The sequence below is a fragment of the Homalodisca vitripennis genome, chromosome 7, assembly GCF_021130785.1.
Source record: "Homalodisca vitripennis isolate AUS2020 chromosome 7, UT_GWSS_2.1, whole genome shotgun sequence".
NCBI lineage: Eukaryota > Metazoa > Arthropoda > Insecta > Hemiptera > Cicadellidae > Homalodisca > Homalodisca vitripennis.
In genome coordinates, this window is record NC_060213.1 from 128,126,011 (window position 1) to 128,146,631 (window position 20,621).

Sequence of the window (20,621 nt, forward strand, 5' to 3'; positions counted from 1 at the left end):
TACCCAGCAGCTATCCAGTGTAATATATATGAAGAAGAATTCACATTCTCTCATCAGACGTACTTTGATTCCTGGACTCAAGTTTGTGTGTCAGATTTCAGAAGCTACACTAAGCGAAAGGTGAAATGGAGTTAAACTCAACATTGGTATTGAGCTATAGAATAGAGGATTTTACATTAGTGCTGGGGCTCTGAATCACAAGCAACCAACATGTCTTAGGGTTCTTGGAAGTGAATTAGCAAAATTGGTAGGACTCAAAGGGTTAAATATGTTTAACATCACACATCTGTTGGGCGAGCAGAAACTTCTTCTTACCTGAACCTACAGTTAATTTCAATGTAAACTCTGAATTTCCAGGTCAAGATGAGTGACATGTTCAATGGTCTGTTCTGGCTGCTAGTCCTGATATTCCTATCCTTCTGGGTAGCCTCCATCGCGTTTGTTCCGTACCTGATAGTCAGTGTGCTGACGCCTTGTATCCCAGGACTGAAGAACGTGTCCGACCTGCTCTTGGCCGGAGTCATGTTCCCGTTCAAGTGCTCGGACAACATGGTCAACCGTCGTTCGTACAACTCTATCTAATTTCGTAAGTTATTTGACTTCTTCTTGCTATGAGTTTGTACCGTTTTTATAGCACATATATTTTAAATTTATGTGGAGCAAATACTTTATAAATTAAACAACTTTTCGGAAATACTTGCTTTATTCCGAAATTTAAGTTCACCCAAAAGTTTACAAAGTTTACAAACTTTTGATTCAATTTTCTTCAAATGTCACTCAATCGAACAAATCTAATTAAGAGTCTGATTAAAAGATATTAAAATGAAAATTAAACTAAAAATGTATACTTCTCCAAAAATGGTTTAAATTAACAAAACAAAATAAAAAGTTCTCTTCTCAAAATACTCAAAATTAATATAACACAAAACTTGATATTTACTTTATGACCAAAATTTAATTCACAATACTTCAAAAAAATTGAATTAAAATTTTCAGACTCTGAAAGATGGGAAACTTTAGAAATTTTAATTACAGTATTATAAAATAAAAGATATTAACTATACGCTGGTACGGGACTTACTACTTTGAAGATTACGGAGGCAGATCGCAAAATAAAACGCACTAAAAATTTAAATACTTGAATTTGAATTTACACGCGATAAATAATTACTCTAAATCCCAACTATAGGGTTAGAGGAAGAAAACTTCAGCTTCGACCGGTACACCTTCTCGTCGTGGCTTCAAGACTCGACTGACTACTTCTGACCCTCTCCAGGCTTGCCGGGTCGGAACGTAGACTGATCAGCTGATTACCGGTTCAACTAAACAAACAATGTCCACGCACCGCGTCTAGTTAACAGGAGCCTACTTCCTACCGCGATTCAGCATAAAGAATTAGAACTATGGTACATATTTTCCCTAGCCCGAAGCTGCAATCACGGTAGGAACCTAAACCTTTAAACACTCATCCCGGACTAAGTACAATAATATCCCTCCACATGCACACTTTTAAATAACAATTCTTTTGTACTTATCACTACGTGGAGGCTGTGATGTGTAGTCCGAGGGGTGATGTGGTAGGAGTGTCCGACGTCCAGTGTGGCTCCCCAGGTAGCCATCGCAGAGGGATGTGGTGGGTGAGGAGTCGAGGCAGGTAGCTTCTCCAATGATTGTGCGGCCGGTGCAGTGCGGCGGCCTCGTTGATCTCGTGGTTGGCTGGCTCTGGTTCGCTAATAGCACTGCTACCTGCTCCTCCAATCTAATAACAATTTCAGCCAGCAAGGCATTGAGCTCTTGGAGGACATTCCTTTTACAAAATATTCCCTCCGTATAATTGTATGGCTGTCAGTCTTTCACGGTGTTCTTATTGTACGCCTGCGCCAGTGTCACGAATGTAAACCATTACCAGATGTTGTTAATTACAATACAATCAATTTACAGGGATTACAATGGCACAATAATCAATTGTTTACACACAATAAACCTCATATAGTGATAAAAAACAATATTACCCTGTCCTTCTACATTTGAAGGAACAGGGAAGAAATATCACTATTAATACAACTCATTGTATACCAAAAAATATTACCCTGTCCTTCTCTATTGGAAGGAACAGGGGACAAAAACACCACAACATTACCAAAATTACCCTGTCCTTCTACATTTGAAGGAACAGGGAAGAAATATATCTCATGATATATCACAATACCTCTGTGTATTAATTTCATACACCATTAATGCCATTCATTGTCCCTGAAAATTACATGGTTTACAACAACACTCCTATCACACACTTACACTGGCATTTTATATTATGACTTCTCATCTTAGCCATACAATTGCTGAAATAAAAACGTCGTCACATCACCCTTTCATATTCCAATATTTATTTGTATTATTATAATAAACTACTGGACTCTCATACTTAACTTGTTTTGTGTTTTGGGCCAAATTAATACATAATTATATAATCAATTCTTGAAGTTAATTTAGAAATAAATTATATTGTCATTTTATTGTTTTTAGACCCATCTTCAATTCCTTTTCAACAATATAATTGTCCTGAAAATAAAACATACTGACCTTTGCCCCGGGCTAATGTTTATTGAGTTCTAAAATTTCACATTTTGTATTTAAATTTTAATTTAGAAATATGCATCTTAAAAAAAAAGAAAACAAACTATCGTTATTTTAAAACAAAAAACACATTTTACCAGGATCAATATTTCCTTGTTATTTCCGATAAGCATTTAACATGAAAATATTCAATCATATTGCCCAGTCCTATCTTTATTATCAAGTCATAAATGCTATCACTTATCGGGCTCACTTACTTTTCACTTATCAGGTTCACTTGTAATAAAACTTTACGATACGGACTCTTACTTACAAATACTTTTACAACGGGCAGGGGCTTGGGCACAGCCGGACCTTTTTATATTTACACGGGAAACTTTCACAATAATCCTCTCTCCTGCCCTCATTGTTATTGACCTTTCATAACTGTAATTATTTTATAACCCCTTTCCGGTTACTAGCACTGGCCCTTATATTTAACTTCCGAAGGGACCTCGACATTTTTCTAAAATTCTAACGGTGTCGCTTTCAGAAGCATTTCCGCCCATAAAATTTTATTTCAAATATAATTCCTTTTTGAGCAACAGATCCACATACACTAGCTCCATTTTTATTTTAAAATAATTTTCTTAAAATAAATCAAATATTCCAAACTCACAATATTATTCTAAGTCCTAAGTCTTACTCACTACACAAAATTATGCAGGTTTATACACAATGTTCAAGTTCATACAAGTCTTATACAAGTTACACACACTTTCATGAATTATACAAGTTTATACCAGTTTACAAGTTCTTTCCTGTAAATAACCTGTTGTACAAGTTTATGCTCAAAAAGAAATAGCAGATTGGCGCAAATTATGTACCGTTTTTATAGCACATATATTTTAAATTTATGTGGAGCAAATACTTTATAAATTAAACAACTTTTCGGAAATACTTGCTTTATTCCGAAATTTAAGTTCACCCAAAAGTTTACAAAGTTTACAAACTTTTGATTCAATTTTCTTCAAATGTCACTCAATCGAACAAATCTAATTAAGAGTCTGATTAAAAGATATTAAAATGAAAATTAAACTAAAAATGTATACTTCTCCAAAAATGGTTTAAATTAACAAAACAAAATAAAAAGTTCTCTTCTCAAAATACTCAAAATTAATATAACACAAAACTTGATATTTACTTTATGACCAAAATTTAATTCACAATACTTCAAAAAAATTGAATTAAATTTTCAGACTCTGAAAGATGGGAAACTTTAGAAATTTTAATTACAGTATTATAAAATAAAAGATATTAACTATACGCTGGTACGGGACTTACTACTTTGAAGATTACGGAGGCAGATCGCAAAATAAAACGCACTAAAAATTTAAATACTTGAATTTGAATTTACACGCGATAAATAATTACTCTAAATCCCAACTATAGGGTTAGAGGAAGAAAACTTCAGCTTCGACCGGTACACCTTCTCGTCGTGGCTTCAAGACTCGACTGACTACTTCTGACCCTCTCCAGGCTTGCCGGGTCGGAACGTAGACCGATCAGCTGATTACCGGTTCAACTAAACAAACAATGTCCACGCACCGCGTCTAGTTAACAGGAGCCTACTTCCTACCGCGATTCAGCATAAAGAATTAGAACTATGGTACAAGTTTTACGGGCATTGAATGCGGTAATGCAACATTGAAAAAAGATTTTTTGCTATGGTCCTCAAAGGGTTAATTTGAGACATCTAATTATTGGCTGTACTGGGTAAAAAACTAAAACTTTTATTCCTTCAAATTGTTTAATTTTTCTCCCCCTTATTTAAATTGTAAGCAAGTGTTAAACCCAAACCAAAACATTTTGTATCACTTTCCGATATTTTCCTCTTTTGTAAATTTAGACAAATGTAAGTTTTTTTGGAAATATGTAATAAGAGATGATTTAAATTAGTATTTGTTTAGACAGTTGGTTGAATTATTGTTACCCATTTCAATTCTTTCAAAATAAGGATTTGGATACGTTTTAGTTTATTTTTGGATTGTACATATCTCAGAAAATGCAGTGCTGAATTAGTACTGTTGTTCAGTATTTAACGTTTTGTATGAATTTTAACTTTATTATATGTAGTTTTTAATGAAGAATGTTGGATATACTTTTGACCCTTTAAAATAGAAAAATAGGATCTTTTCCTTCCTTGTTGTGTTTACTTTAAATTTAGCTGTGTACCAAATTTCAAGTCAGTGTTTCTTGAATTACCCAATATTTTTTGGCAGTAGCTGAGTAAATGACAGATATTACTTGGGTTATATTAATCAAATAAAACAATATTATCAATGTTTTGTAACTGATTCATTGTGCGTGCTATTATGTATGTAAACATATTGGTTGTTTTATGTTTCAGGAACGAAGGTGCTTGTGAAGGAACCTTGTAGCGAACTGACACATCAAGCGACTAAGCATCAGTTTGCCATGACGGGAATATTGTGTTCTTAGTAATTATAAGCTTCTTTATTGTTACGTTATTTGTAAATTTGCATTAAAAATATATTCTCAACGCTTAAATGTACTTGTTAATGATTGATGAATATGCTTAATTTGGTTTATACTTAAAGGAACAATTTTATTAGATTCACTTTGTTTATTCCATAGCGTTAATCAATACATATTTTGTATATTGTATAAGCAAGTGGACGGAAATAATATTTGAATTTGATACATGAACAATACTAACCCAGAATTAATGTACAGTGTTAAAATATCATACAAGTATTGATATTTTGTTTGTGTTATCATGATGACGATGTGTTCAAATAAAGTAATTGTAGTTTATATTGAACAATGTCTATGTAGGTCTATACATTTTTTTAAATTTAAACATGCTATAACATTGGTTTTTATAGTGTTTACTCCATACATTAGAAATGCAATTGTAGAAAACAGATTTTGTTTTCACTTTCGTATAATCTAGGTATAAAATCAACCGGTATAAGTATTGTAGGCAATAAAAGATATATTTTTGGACATTCTTCTTCTGTAAAAAATTATGTAATTTTAAACTGATAATTTTACTTTTGTTTCTGGTTGTAATTTCTTTTTTGGAGGTTAATATAATGTTATTTATATCCTTTTACAGCTTGTATTTTTGTAGTAATTGAAGATGTCTGATTTTGTTAATTTGGTATAAATTAATTAATTTAACACAGTCTAAAAAATAATTTTTAAACTGATTTTAGAACAATCTGAATCCCTGCACAAACCTAGGCCTCTTGGAGACGTCAGCAGTACGGCTAAAAAGATGCTTTCTTTTATATAAAAAATTATATTTCTAGTGTATTATGAAAGTATTTGGTGGAGTAAACATGTATCTGTAATTTTGTTGACTATAGGACAATTTATTTTCATTACTATTGTACTTATATTAATACTCTTCACCACAAAGATCTTGACATTTCGAAGTCTGAGTATTGTGATAGTACTTTTATTGTAATACCAAGTTCTGTGAAATATCTTCCATGTGTAGAACAGATCTAGATCTTAGATTAGTATTGTCAATTTATTGATACTGTTGCGTAGATCAAATAATGAACATGACAATACAAAATATTTTAGTTTTGTCGTAACAGCAGCTTTTCCTTGTTTTATTGACAGGTAGTTGGAGACAGATTATGCTTTCATTTATCGTGTAATTGCCAATTAAAATTTACAATATTTAAAGCAAGTGATAAACGTCTTGTTAATTTAATTTAACGTTTATTTTTTTAAATTATGATAATTTTTTCAGTTGTACAATGAATCTAACACACCTTATACTAATCTCATTGTATGTTTGTTCAAATGAAACTATTTTTGTACTACTAAGGTTTTTGATATATTCTGCTTTTCAACTAACAAAGTATTGTTGTATACTTAAATACTTTCATTATTAACTTTAGTGCCTTAAACTTGGAGTACAAAGTCATATTTCCAACTGACAACATTAATAATGATGAATATAAAGTAGGATGTACGAAATAAAAAATACATGTGATACAAAAACGTTGTTTTTCTAACAGTAAAATATTTTATGATATCGGTATTAAAACAAATACATGCAAGGGTCATCCAGAAAGAATTAAATTCTATTAAATATCTTTAAAAGCCTTGAAGACAAGCCATTTTTCTTTGTATTCACCAAAATAATTGTGTCACTTCATTATGTTGAGTTAGTTTTCAATCCCATAGAAATTATAGTGTGTTTGTTTTTCATCATAATGCATCATTGCGTCTCTTCTCTTTCACTCATTGTATTCCCATGGTAAACCTCACCAAGATGTTTGTGGAAATACTGAAGTCCATTTTTTACAATTGGTGGGATTTTTGTAAGCGCACATTATAAAAAATCACATGACTTTGTATACTGAGTCACAGAACATCATTTATCAAGATGGCAGTGGAAGAGCGATCTATAAAATTAAATTACTTTCTGGAAAGCCCTCATACTTTGTAATGCTATTTTGTACACCAGACTGTATTTTACGCCCTTTATAGTATTGAATGTATTTTATATTTTTAAATAAATTTTGTTATTCAAACGGTGGTTGTGTTTTAATAGTGTTCAAATTATTAATTTCTATTTTCAGGTCCTAAAAATAATTAACAGAATCGTGCTGGTCAAGTATTTGTTATATGGGGTGGGATTTAAACCCCTTCCTCTCCCCTAAATACTAATCTTTCAAATTGAAATCACTGCCAATCATTTTATGACATAATAAATTCTTAATTTTGAAACAGTTTACATTTTTGTTCACTGTTTCTTAGGTCTGCCTTTGGAACTAACTTGTTTTCTCAAATGTAAGTATTGTGATGTGGTGACATGAATTTAAATTAATTTTCTATGGTGAAGAAATTGATGCAACATTATTTTTATATCTTGGCTTACACTTTGGTGTCATGACTAATTTCAAAGTCCACACCATGTCAAAACATTGTTTACACAATTAACGTCTTGAAATATTTCAGCCTCATTGTAGAGCAATCATATGGCAGTTGAAACAGGCTGGCTTGAATACAGCTGTAAGCTGTTTGAAACCAGTGAAGTACAAAATTCCACTGTGTACGCCGGGATTCTACGAAATTGCTTGTAGCTGTGGCTCAGTCTGCGTTGCGGAAACAAAACACTTTTCCTTTTTTGTTCTCTTAGGACAAGAAGCTTATAAATGGCACAGTCCTGTAAGAACCTTTGCGCTGTTTCTGGAGTGACAGTATATTCAGGATGGGTAAGGTTAGGAAGTAGGGGCCGCCTCCTGTCGAGATCCATCAGGAAGAATTAGGGCACTAAATCTTAAAGTCATGTCTTCCTGGAAGAAGGGGAGACCAGCTCTAAACCAGCCTATCCAGTCAAAGTAGGCAGAGGGTGGAATACCCTCGTAGAGGCTAGCAAGAACCTCTGAGGTTAGGGAACAAACCCCACCAACTCCAATGTCATCTCCAACAGTAGACTAGACCTATCGAATTGCCCATGAACCTCAGAATTACGACATTTACGGTTAGTGATGTGCTGTTCCTGGACATCCATAAGGTTGTTGAAAATATATTTGGCAGTGAAAAGTGAATGATCGAAAACATGGCATGAACAAACCAAAACAAAGATGACATTCAAATCTTTTACTTTAAAAACAAACTATACCATGTCTACTATTTAACTGTTATTCCCAGTCGCATTGTATCCACATCTGTTGCAACCAATCCAACAAGCAATTATTGTACTCGTATGTTCTTCTTAGGACCTCAACGAGCAGTAAAATCTTGTATTTTAGTTAGTATCTACATTTTCAATTTCCATAATGTAAAAATAAAATTAAACATACAAAAAACAATTTAAAAAAGGCAGTGAACACAACAAAGTAAAAGATAACAATCAAGGATATTTTTTCAGTAACAAACTTGTACATCTGGAACCCATCACCAACGGTTTGGTGAGTTATATGACAACATTTTTCTGAGCTCTGCCTCCTCCCAGCGATTGATACCAATCCAGCAGCAACTTGTGATTTTTTTCAGATGACCAAGCTTTTAGATGTGATTTCAGCCAGTAACTGCTCTCTTGAAGTGTCATACTAAAACTAAGGGTAAGCATGAAAAAATAAACAATTCAGAAAGAAGATGATAAACATACTATTGTCTAAAATGATGAACATACTATTGTCTAAGATGATAAACAGTTTTACTTCAATGAAATATGAACGTATGGAACCCATTATCATGACTCTTCTATGATAACACTTTTCTGATCTCTCAACCATCTCCAGTGAAAGCTACCAATATTTCTTCTGATGTCTTCCAAAAATGACTTTCTGACACAACATTAAGCATGGAAAAAGTAAACAAATCAAAAACCAAACATTGAACACACTAAAGTCAAATATGAACAAATGTTTATTTCAAGAACACATATACATGTGAAGAGCATTACAATGTTCTACTGTTGACTCTATTTTGCACAGTTCTGGGGCATAACTTATTAAACTCCACTGAATGATGCTACTAATCCAACACCCATTAGTAACTTTTTGTCAAATTGTACCAAACGTTGTGATCTGGGATTTAAGTAGTATTTGCTCTCTTCGACTTTATATTCTGAAATACGAGATTAATTATCGAAATAAGTAAAATGTTTGAAAAACACACCAAACAAAAAACTTTTAATTAAAATGTTTTAATGACTTCAAAAACCAAAGTACACCTGAAACCCAACACTAAAGATGACATCATTTTGATGAGTTCTCTGTTGTTTCAGTTGATTGCTACCAGTCTAACAGCAATCCATACCTTATTATGTGGATTTTACCAAGCATGCAATTCTTCGATTTCTACTTGTATATCCTCTTCTTCAAGATTGAAGCTCTGGAACATAACAATAGTCTGGCAGCCAAGAGCCAATTTGCACAGGTTTTTTTTCATAAAATCGATAAAGGTATTTTTCCTAAAAAAAAAAAAATAGATTGTCAGCCTTGATTGTGATGGAGATTGGAATAGGAAGGTATCAAAAGGGTTATGAAACAAATGTTTTTCTCAGATTGTATTTTTTCTATCCTCATACACTTTAAACCTACAACTGTCAGCCACACAAGTAATACTTCTATCACTGCCAGAAGGCTAGATAAGAACACAAAGTCACCACTTCAAAGTGTTGTATATAGTTAGCTGATGCCATTTATTTCAGTTAAATGTGTCAAGCTATTTCATATTTTTGATACCAGGTTGTGTGCTTAATATATATTGCAAATTGATTCTTGGCTCCTGGACTAAAAGATTAAACATATTTAAAGTAAAGAATTTAAAAACAAGTCGATAAAACCACGAAAGTATAAAGATGGAAATAAAAAGTTTGACTTAAAAAATGAAAATATCTGACACCCATTAACATTGATTCTGCAGTATGACAGTATTTTGTATTCCATTGAATGCTATCAATCCATCAACCACTTGTACCTTCTCCATTGGACTCAGAAGATGAATTATGCTTACATCCCAAACTCATTATACAGATCAAAATTATTTTAAAGTTACAAATGTTATTGTTTACTCCACAAATCATCCTGATAGTGCTGATTTCGGAGGAAATGCTGTGCTAATTACAAAACATTCAATATCATAAGATGACCGAATATTCATAATAATATATTCAAGGAACTACCATTGTCGTGAAAGACTGACCAGGTCCTTTAATTTTGTTTCTGTATTTTATTGTCCATCTAGGAAAAAATGTTCAACAGTTTGATTAATTCTTAAAAACTTTAGGTCCACAATTTCTAGTAGATGGAGACTGTAGTACTAAATATAATGTGGGATTCTAGGTTAGTTAATCACCACGAAAGCAACTTATTGAAATGTACGAATAACAATAATTAAAATTATTATAATATATCAACGGGAGAACCTAATTAGACAACTGTTAGAAATGAAATGACAGACGTTCTAGACTTATTGTCACTAGACGTGTTTTTCAAAATTGAGTATGGTTTCATTCCATGACTTGTTATCAGAAATCTTTAATGTCGTTGACATTTTACAAAATGCATGTCAGTCGTCAATTTGCAACTTAATTATAAACTTAAGGAAATAATGCAGCTATTACACCATAAAAATCAGTAACATTATACAGTCGTTTATTCAATAGCATTTCCTTGTGCTATCTTAAAACTTTGAGGTATCAGAGTTTTAAATTTTCCAGGTAATCCATTGTACATTTGAATCCCTTGATACACAAAGCTTTGTTGAGTTGCTAAAAACATGCATCTTTTTGTGCTATATTATTATATTTCTTGTTATATAGTTATGTACGTCACAAACTTTAGTTGTGCTTTGGAAGTTCTCCTTTATGTACGTAAGAACTGAAAAAACATACATGGCGGTAGAGTAAGGATACCTAGCCTAACAAAAGAATGGTTTGCAGTGAGCCTGCCAGTCCGCACCACAGATAAGACAGACAGCTTTTTTGTAGCACATATAATTTATGAGCATAAGAACAATTCGCCCAAAGCGAAGTTCCATAGGACAAGTGGCTATGTTCATGACCATAGTAGATACAAAGAAGAATATCAGGAGACACATTCCCTCTCAATGATCTAATCATAAATAGACCCTTTAGTATTTTTGCGGCCAGTTATATCAGTTCATACTCCCCTGATAGCAACAATTAGCACATCGGTTCCAGAACCAGATCTAGAAACCAGCCTACTCTAACTAATAAGTACACCCAACTGGAGAAAACTTCTTTCTATGAGCTGCAAAGATAGCATAGATGATGAAGTTGAGTTATTTAACTGTTTGGTACAAATTGTTTTCTGTTTGGAAATCTACCCTCTCATTGAAAATTAGAGTTAATAGTCATCGTAGTCATACAAATTAAGCAGAAAAAACTGAGAGATGGAGTCTGAGACGTGTTTGGTAAAATTGTAATAATCCATTGCAAAAAATGTCAGCAATTGAAAAATATACTACAAAATGTAAAAATGAGAGGTTTCAAGGGATTACTTATAATTTTCCTTGAACGAGCCGACTAATTACTTTATGCCTATGCAAAGTTATTAAAGGCACAAACAAGCCAAGCACCCCAATTCCACTTTTAACTAAACCAGATGGTTCGTGGGAAGCCGATTTATATACTAACAGTTCTTTGATGTCTTCAAGCCTAATTTTGTCCATAATAAATCTGATACTGGTCCTTATTAATAAGATTTGTTAAACCTTTTTTAACAAACTTTACCCATTCAGGCCCTTTAAACTCATAGAGGCAAAGAAGACAATTATTGATGTATTGAATCCCAAAAAACTTAAGGTTATGAAGGCAGTACGAGCACTGAAGAATATATGGAGAAAAGCAGTGATTTTCCTTACTATACTGTTTAATGCAGTTCTCAGGCTTACATAGATTGTTACACAATAAAAGGCATATTCTATCATATCATGACATATTAACGTATATTAAAGGCAGGTATATATTGAACTCCCAAAACTTTTATTTATTGAAGATTGCGTTTTAGTAACGAAGTTTGTATAATTTTATTTTAGGATTTCCTGGACAAGAGTAGCGGTAAATACCATTTCCCCAGAAACGTGAGAGAAATGATTTTAAGAGCGATTTTCTACATAGACTACATACCTATACAATATTCATCTTAAAAATCTTTAAATTTAGTCTGTTAAGTTGGCTTACTTTCGTAAATTTCCAATTGACTCGTGCAGAATGTAACTTATTTATATTCATGGATTTGGATGTCCATTATAATATTAGAGACCAAATGCATTTAAGCCATGTTTATACCAGTAACTGTATAATAGTTGAGATAATTTGCCGAATCCTGTGTTAAGTCAGCTGATTTTGTACTTCGGTTTCTGTTTCTGCACCAATAAGAAAGACGGAATTGGTTTTTGTGGTTGTGGAGGGGAGAAAAGAATTAAAATGAAACGAAATATGGAAGTTGTCAGTGAAGTAATTGTGTAGATTTGTGGTGTGGTGCTGGTTGAATACGGCGTAAACATTTAACATTTTAATATTGTGAATCTTCTTTTCCTATTGGCTGGTGTCATTGGATATTTCGTACAAACTGTAATTTTTTTTCGTACGCAATTCTTACATCTATATAACAAATATATATATAATTAAAGTTAAGTGACTGTTTTCCATGTTTGTTTAATAGGCCACAAAACAAATAACGTATAGAATCTGCAGTACAGTTAATCGTAAAGTATTAATTTGTATATCACCAAATACACCAGGTAATATAAAGAAATCCTAACATAGGGTATAGTTCAGTTGGGTATAATAGCTAAATTAAGTATTTAGATTTTAATTTGTGAATGTTTTAAGGTTATGTTTATTTTTTGAGATTCAGTGTGAAACCTTGTATTGGGATATGCAGACTGGGCATTTTATATCAATTAAGAGTATTATTGCAGTATAAACATACTATATTGATCTACACTCTGAGTAATGTAACATTTTAGTACTAACCACAGTTAAAAAATAATTATTTTTAAAAATGTATGTAGGTTATCTTTTGTTCTTGAATTCTATCCATAAACAAAATCTGTAAGTTAACCATAAAAAAACTAGCAAATGACTCATGATGAAAGACCCTAGATCTGTGCAATGTTAACCATATAACTGGTGGTTATTTCATCCTGTAATGTCGGGCTGATTTAGAGCTTCACGCAAGGTAAAAAAATTATTAAAAATATAAATTAGGAGCGATATATATATATATATATATAATAAATGTATGTATTTTTGTGTTCATAATTAAACATTTAAGAATATTATTTGCATTTAAAGTAGGCCATAAAAAAATTTGGTATCAATTTACAATAACGTGACCATGGAAAGGTATGTTCATTTTTTTTTCCTGAAAACTACAATTTTTCCTGAAAACAATAGTGAAGAAAAAATTCGTCGGCAACGAAAATCAAAGGAGTTACGATTTTTTGAAATCCTCTGAAAACTCTGTTTTTGACAGTACCTCTGGCAATTTTACTGAAATGATGACGTTAATCCTGTCAACGATGCCTGCCCGCTGCGCAGTGCTGCGCACTGCTTGCTCTTTTAGAAAAAAAATTAACTCGAGCTTGCAAAAGTCGAATCCCAGATCACGTGATGTCCCTGATCCTTAACCCTCCAAGTGTTGTTCGACAAAATTTTGTCGGTTATTTTCCATCCTTAATGCAATAATGGCCGAAAGGCATCAATATAATACAATGATATACTTTCCCCCCAGTTTATATGCACCTGTGATAATAATACTTGGCTATATAAATGCCCAACCCATGAAAAAAAGTCCATTTTTCATGGTCACGGTATTGTAAATAAATACCAAAAAATTAACTCGAGCTTGCAAAAGTCGAATCCCAGATCACGTGATGCCCCTGATCCTTAACCCTCCAAGTGTTGTTCGACAAAATTTTGTCGGTTATTTTCCATCCTTAATGCAATAATGCCCGAAAGGCATCAATATAATACAATGATATACTTTCCCCCCAGTTTATATGCACCTGTGATAATAATACTTGGCTATAAATGCCCAACCCATGAAAAAAAGTCCATTTTTCATGGTCACGGTATTGTAAATAAATACCAAAAATTTTAATTAAACAAACTGTAATAATAGGCAAATTTTGAAAAACAAAATTAAAATGTAAAAGAAGTTATAGTGTGTAATTATGTAAGGATAAGTATGTAAATGTGAAATGCTCATTTTGTGTCAAAATTTATCTAGTTTCATAAAAACAAACTTTATACAAATATATGAAACCATAATAAACCTATAAAACAAAAAGCTGTAATGCGCATAAAATTTGAAAATCAAGTGTGTAAAAGTTTGGTAATATACATTTTCCTAGTACAATTGTAGATGAATATATGTTATATTGCATATTTTCTTACTCAGAATGAAATAAACTATAGAGCAGCAAAGATATAAATTCCCTAACTCACTTTTTTTAGTATTAAAAAGTTACTTTTTGATGTTATTCAAAAATTCTTTGAAACATTTTCATACAGCAAAGTAAGTACAAGATGTTTTTGAAAGTTTCTATTGTATCAAAATTTTAAAATTTATGATTTATAACTGATGAGAAATGTTCCGTGGTTTTGGAAAACAATAAACTATATGTCTAAATATATGAAGAATAATACAAAATTTACAAAAGAAAATATGAAAATGCACGCCAACTAGAAAAAATTCAAATTCACAATAGCATATACAGTGTTACTAAATTAGCTAATCTCTATTTACATCAATCTGAACATGAATTAGAACAATAATAATAAGATAAACAAACAGATATATCAATATAATATGATTTCACTAAGACATTGTCTACATCTATCCCACTACTAGATTCACTTTCGGGTAGGGTCCAATAAGCGGACCCGGTTTTTTATATTGAATATAATCATCGATACCTTATATTCGATACCTAATATTCGCATATCGAATCATAGACTATCAATCGATATAAAAGTAATAACAATCATATGTTATATTAAAATGTGAATTTAATGATGTAACAAATAACCTTTACCATTACCTTCTTTTTTGCATCTGAAGACGACCATGTTAGCTCCTCTGACAGTTACATTTGTTACCTTTCCACAAATATCATATAATGGATTCTTAGGTACTAACCCAACATTCTGAAGCCATAAAAAACATGTTTTATCGTCTTTTAAAGCAATTTCGTGAAGCTTCCTAAGATTGACAGCCATTTTTAATACACAATGTTACTTATGTGAAATTTAAAATATTACCTTAATTGTATTATTTGAAAGTGTTTACCGCTGTTCATATAGATTATTTAAGTTAATAGTTCAAAATAATTAATCAGTATCGATTGATTATATCGATGGTTATGATTAAGTAATATCGTTTGCCAATTTCGATATAAAAAACCGGGTCCGCTTATTGGACCTTACCCTCACTTTCTGAGATCTGCTTCACCAGTTCCTTAAATCACTTGAGGCCAGAGCATGATCCACCACTTAGGCGTAGTCAATAATAAATTACTATTTTATCACCAATATTTGAGATAAAATCAATTTCTTATTACTAAAATCTGACCAAGACTAAATTTTTATTCTGCAACTACAACGGTTATCAAATAACTGTATATTCATGACAAACAGTGATCCTAGACTGATCCAAACAGTTATCATATATAACCAAAGAAATTATGGTAAATTTATGTTTGGTTATAAAAACTATCTATTTACCAAGACTAAATTGTTACTTCAGAACTAAAAGAACGTTTAGTAAGTGATAAACAGTAACAAACAGCATGACATGAAGTTTAGCCAAGTGATTTTTCAATAGCCTATATAAGACAGATTTCAGTAAAAAGATATTTCCTGATTCTAAAATTTATTTGCACTATTACAATATCCAGCAACACACTATACATTTATTATGATACTAAAACACAAATAAAACTACTAAACCTAACAATTATATACGGCTCAGCATAGAGGTAAAAGTAAACAACGCCAGCAAGATGATGTTCACAATAAATAGACAACATTTTCTTTTGAAATAATCAACTTGGTACGTTACACTCATAATAACAAAGAGGAATAAAATTTTAGTTTTTGTTAGCATTTTCTTCCTGAATCCAATGGTGCATGAATCAAATCGATATGTTGCCGAAGTATATTATAAGAAGTGATTATGTGAGGGAATGTTTGATCGACAAAATGTTGTCGATTAACACTACCAGGGTTAAATGTTGAAAATGGTCACCCCATTTTCAGTACTTTGCTAGCTTATTTTTAAAATATTTTGCCACACTTACAACATTTGCTCTAACTATAAATTATTATACATAGTTTTTTCTCAGTAAATATAGATTATGATTATGTCAAATAAAATTATAAGCTAAATATAAAATTTGCAAATGTTTTACACATCTTCAGTATAATAAGTGGCCACCTCCTCAATTAAATCATTGATTAGACTATCCAAACTACTGAAACCAAAATTTTGAGCTGAATAACATACGTATGTCAGATTACAGTATACCTATAGCCTAGTTTAACAGTTTTGTATCCAAAAAAGTAATAATTAAATTATGAATAAAAAGCTATTTATGTATGTGTATTTATAAAATGTAACAAACATAACAATATTAGGTAAATTTATGATATATGATTAAGTTATTGTTTGGAAATTTTCATAATTTAAGTTTTAACATAAGTAATTTTAAAAAAATTCTGTTTTTTGCTATCTTTAAAAATGAAATGATTATTATCCAATATTAATTTTTTTTTCTCAATTTGAGATTAGAGGAACAATAATTTAGTGCTAAATTTCAATATTTTTTATCTCAACTGGTTTTTGAAACAAGTAATAATAAAATCTATAAAAAACACACGAAAAGACGGTAAACTAAGCATTTAAGACCCATGTATATATTAAATTTTTCTTTGAGAACAAAACCCCAAGAGATTGTTAGAGGGTTTGTGAACACCCTGTATTTTACATGCTGGAAACTAGTTCAGTGTTATAGCACAACATTATATGGCAAATCTGTAGGGTTGATAGTTTAATCATGTCGATGGCTAATGAGTGGATAATTTTTCATGTTTAATAGAGCTTATAACAAGAGCTGTGAAGGCGACCAGACAGATTAAACAGACTTACCCTACTAGTACTGCTATAATCCAGTTGTTATAAACATGGACAAAACTAAGGAGTGGGAGCTGGAAATGCTGATGGAAAAACTAAGAGCGAAGACTGGGCAGTTTAAAAGTTTTTACGAGAGTGCCAAAGCGCTTCGGATGGCATTATTGGTAAGTAGTCGTTGATTTCTTTGTATAGTAAGGGGCAGTATATGTTCTATATAGAATAACGTTGTTTTTGACATGATGTGCTGAAACATTTCTGTCAAAAGTAAGTAATTAAGAGGTTTAATGAAACACGTTTCTTTTTTACTTTTGTACTAAAATAAAAAAAACCTACCTACCATCAATTTGATGAAACGGATATTAATTTCAATAAAAAAATAAAACAAAGAATTTGCAGAAAAGCTGTTTTACAAGTACACAAAATTAATTTTCTTCTACATTTTTCCTGCTTTATTATATATTTGAAGATAAATCTTGCTCCAGCTCTATTATTTCAATTAGTACATTATTTAGTTCAGCAATTCATTTTTACTTATTAATAAAAAATCATAAACCTTGGTTCATAAGTTTCTCTTAGTCCAAATCAACTCTATTGTAGTATTTTAGATTCTCAACTACATTTTTAGTTCTTTGTTGTCAGCGAAAGTTTGCAAATGGGAAACATATGTAATAAAAAGGACTCCAGCTGTCCGACACCATATCTCGCTTTCTGTCATTTTGCTTTGTCTTTTCGGTTTCAGGTGCACGCCACTCCATCTGCTGTCATTGTCTGTAGATTGCTTTCTTATGTTGACGTTGTAGATGCTTTTTGCTCTTTTATGTTGCTTGTGGTTTTCGGTTGGTGCAACTGGTGTTTCTGTTTCTGTATATTTCAATTTGTGTTTCAGGTTTTTATCGGTTGAAAAACAGAACATGTAGATAGCAGCACTTGAAATGTAGTGTTTAAGTTATTTTTTTAAGTCCAATGACGATATGTGTCCATTAAATTTCTGTCACCCTTGCAGGAGAAGCGCTACCCTGTGGACAGCGTCGAGCGTTCACAGCTACACAAGTGCCTGGACACGTTACAACACAACATTAAGGTGACAACAGTCCAGGCTATGGTGGAGAGGCTGGAGAGTGTTTCTAGACAGTTAGGGTCAGTATTTTACTACAGATATATTCTAAGGGAACTGATTGTATTTGCTAGTCTAATATAACGTTTTGACATTCAACTTGTAATTGAACCCAAGCTTGAGGTAGCAGCCGGCAACAGACTAGAGTGGCGAGCCTGTGTTGCGCCAAATGCGCACTAGAGTAGACAAGAGTTTCATGCCCGGAATGAGTAGTTGTTGTATTCTATTTTTTACCTTTATTTGAAAAGCCTGTAATTACTTATTCATTAGGTGGTTTTTAGTAAACTGAGTTTATATGTTGTCTATTAACCTGTTGAGGAGTAGCTGAAAGTTGTTCCAAAAGAGTACAGACGGTTATAGCCGTTTGATCCAAAAGAGTAGACGGTTATGACCGTCCATGACGGGGTTGCTAAAACAATCAATATTGCAACTGTTTATGCACTCTAGTGGCGTTCTTACATACTATTTCGACTGTGAAATGTTAAAAGTAATTATTGCTGTACGGTGCTGGCTCCTAGTGAAGGAATACATAATCACAGATTTGCCGCCAAATGTTCTGTCATTTTCTCGTGCCACGTCCATTTATAGGCTATACATGGAATCAAAAAACCCAAATGCTAAGGTTCACATCATGGACTTCCGAATTAACGTTATCAGACAGATACTGGAAGCACATGTTGCACCAAGAGAAGAGGCCGCAGCTGTGACGCGCCCGTTGGGCGGAGCCCAGCAGCCGCTACGCTTGTCAGGTCGCCATTTCCCCCGCCCACTACCAGTAAGGGAAAATGGCCGAAGGAAGCTAAAACGCTGCTTTGTGTGTTCAAATACAACACGGGGTGAGCGTAAAAGGAAAGAAACTGCTTATGAGTGCACAAAATGTGAAGTAGCACTTTGTGTGTACCCGTGTTTTGAACACTATCATACGTTTGTAAAATTCTAAAAAAAAACAAAATGTATGAATTTATCAAGTTGTAGATCCAAAAAATGCATTATTATGATATTTTGTAAGGTTTCAATACATTTTGAATGAAAACAACAAAAATTTTTTCTTTACTCCCTGGATTTCATTAAGGATAATTTTGCTTACTCTAGTATACACTAGGTAGGATGACTGTTATAGCCGTCAGTACTCCCCAACAGGTTAAGGATTATGAGCCACAACTGAAAGTGTATTGGAATTGGGTTAGGTGTATTATGTAGCCTTATACATTTTGATTTTAGATATGCAACATTTTATCATTTTAAATTATTGATCAACATAAAAGCATATCACACTGTTACTTTTAAACTATGGAGCCAGCTCAACTACGCAAAAAATAAAAAATAAATTTTTATTTCAAGAAAAAAAAAATATATATATATATATATTATTGTCTATAAGAGTCACAAAAGTAGTTGTTAAGAATAATATTTAAATCAAAATAAACCGTACAGATCGGTAATACAACTTAAATCAGTAATATGTAAATTTAGGATAATTCAAATGAACAATCTTAGTTTCATGACAATCTTCTGCCCTTCTGAGAAGCGAATTCATCAATGACAGGATCAGTGTGGCTGAGAAGTTCATAGCTTGCTTCTTTTTAAGTGGATAACACTCCCAAACTATTCAGTTTCTTCCCAGCCATTGTAGCCCTCAAGTTTGATTTTATTCTTCTCATTGTAGAGAATGTCCTTTCAGCAGTCACTGTAGAGACTTGCATTGTCAATAAAATTGTCATAATATGTTGTAACTCTTCAAATGATGGGAAATCGGCTAAATCTTTCAACAGATCCATACTATTTTTAGAGTCGCTAAACATTGGTATACCTAAACCACAAGGCACTTTTAAGGTAGATGTAAAGTCACTATCCTTGCCGTGAAGTTCTGCAAAATGATACAAAACTTCTGGATTTAAGAAATCTTTTGATTTTAAGTCACAAGCTGAGATACAATCGATTTGGATGTCATTATCGGTAAATCTTTGTTCATTTCACATAATATGTTATCGAGAACATTAAAATACTCTTCTTTCAATTTTGTCTAGTGATCAATTTTACTCTCCGAGTCGGATCTTCCCTTGCCAGTAGTTTCCATGACGAAATAATCATCAAGACCTAGGATTGTCATTGACTTCTGTTTCCGGCGGCCAGTGTCTCTTTTGTGATCAATCTCACAGTTTTTGCATACTTGTACTGTTTCTTGGATAAATTCTTCAAATTTTTTATCCGTTTAATTGTTGCTCTTATGAGCTTAAGACATTTGCCTACATCTATGGAAATAAACTGGAAATAACTCCATATTA

At 32.3% G+C, this 20,621-nt stretch overlaps 1 protein-coding gene across 3 annotated transcripts in view; it reads left to right on the forward strand.

Annotated features, from left to right (window-relative positions):
* The first annotated feature begins 12,513 nt into the window (after positions 1-12,513).
* Positions 12,514-20,621, forward strand: part of LOC124366302 (mediator of RNA polymerase II transcription subunit 1) — a 48,166-nt gene continuing 40,058 nt past the window's right edge. For all 3 annotated transcript variants that reach the window (XM_046822741.1, XM_046822742.1, XM_046822743.1), the window contains exons 1-3: positions 12,514-12,825; positions 17,188-17,386; positions 18,226-18,359. In XM_046822741.1, coding sequence (XP_046678697.1) covers positions 17,273-17,386; positions 18,226-18,359 — 248 coding nt within the window. In that variant the 5' untranslated portion in view covers positions 12,514-12,825; positions 17,188-17,272. The remainder of the gene's footprint in view (positions 12,826-17,187; positions 17,387-18,225; positions 18,360-20,621) is intronic.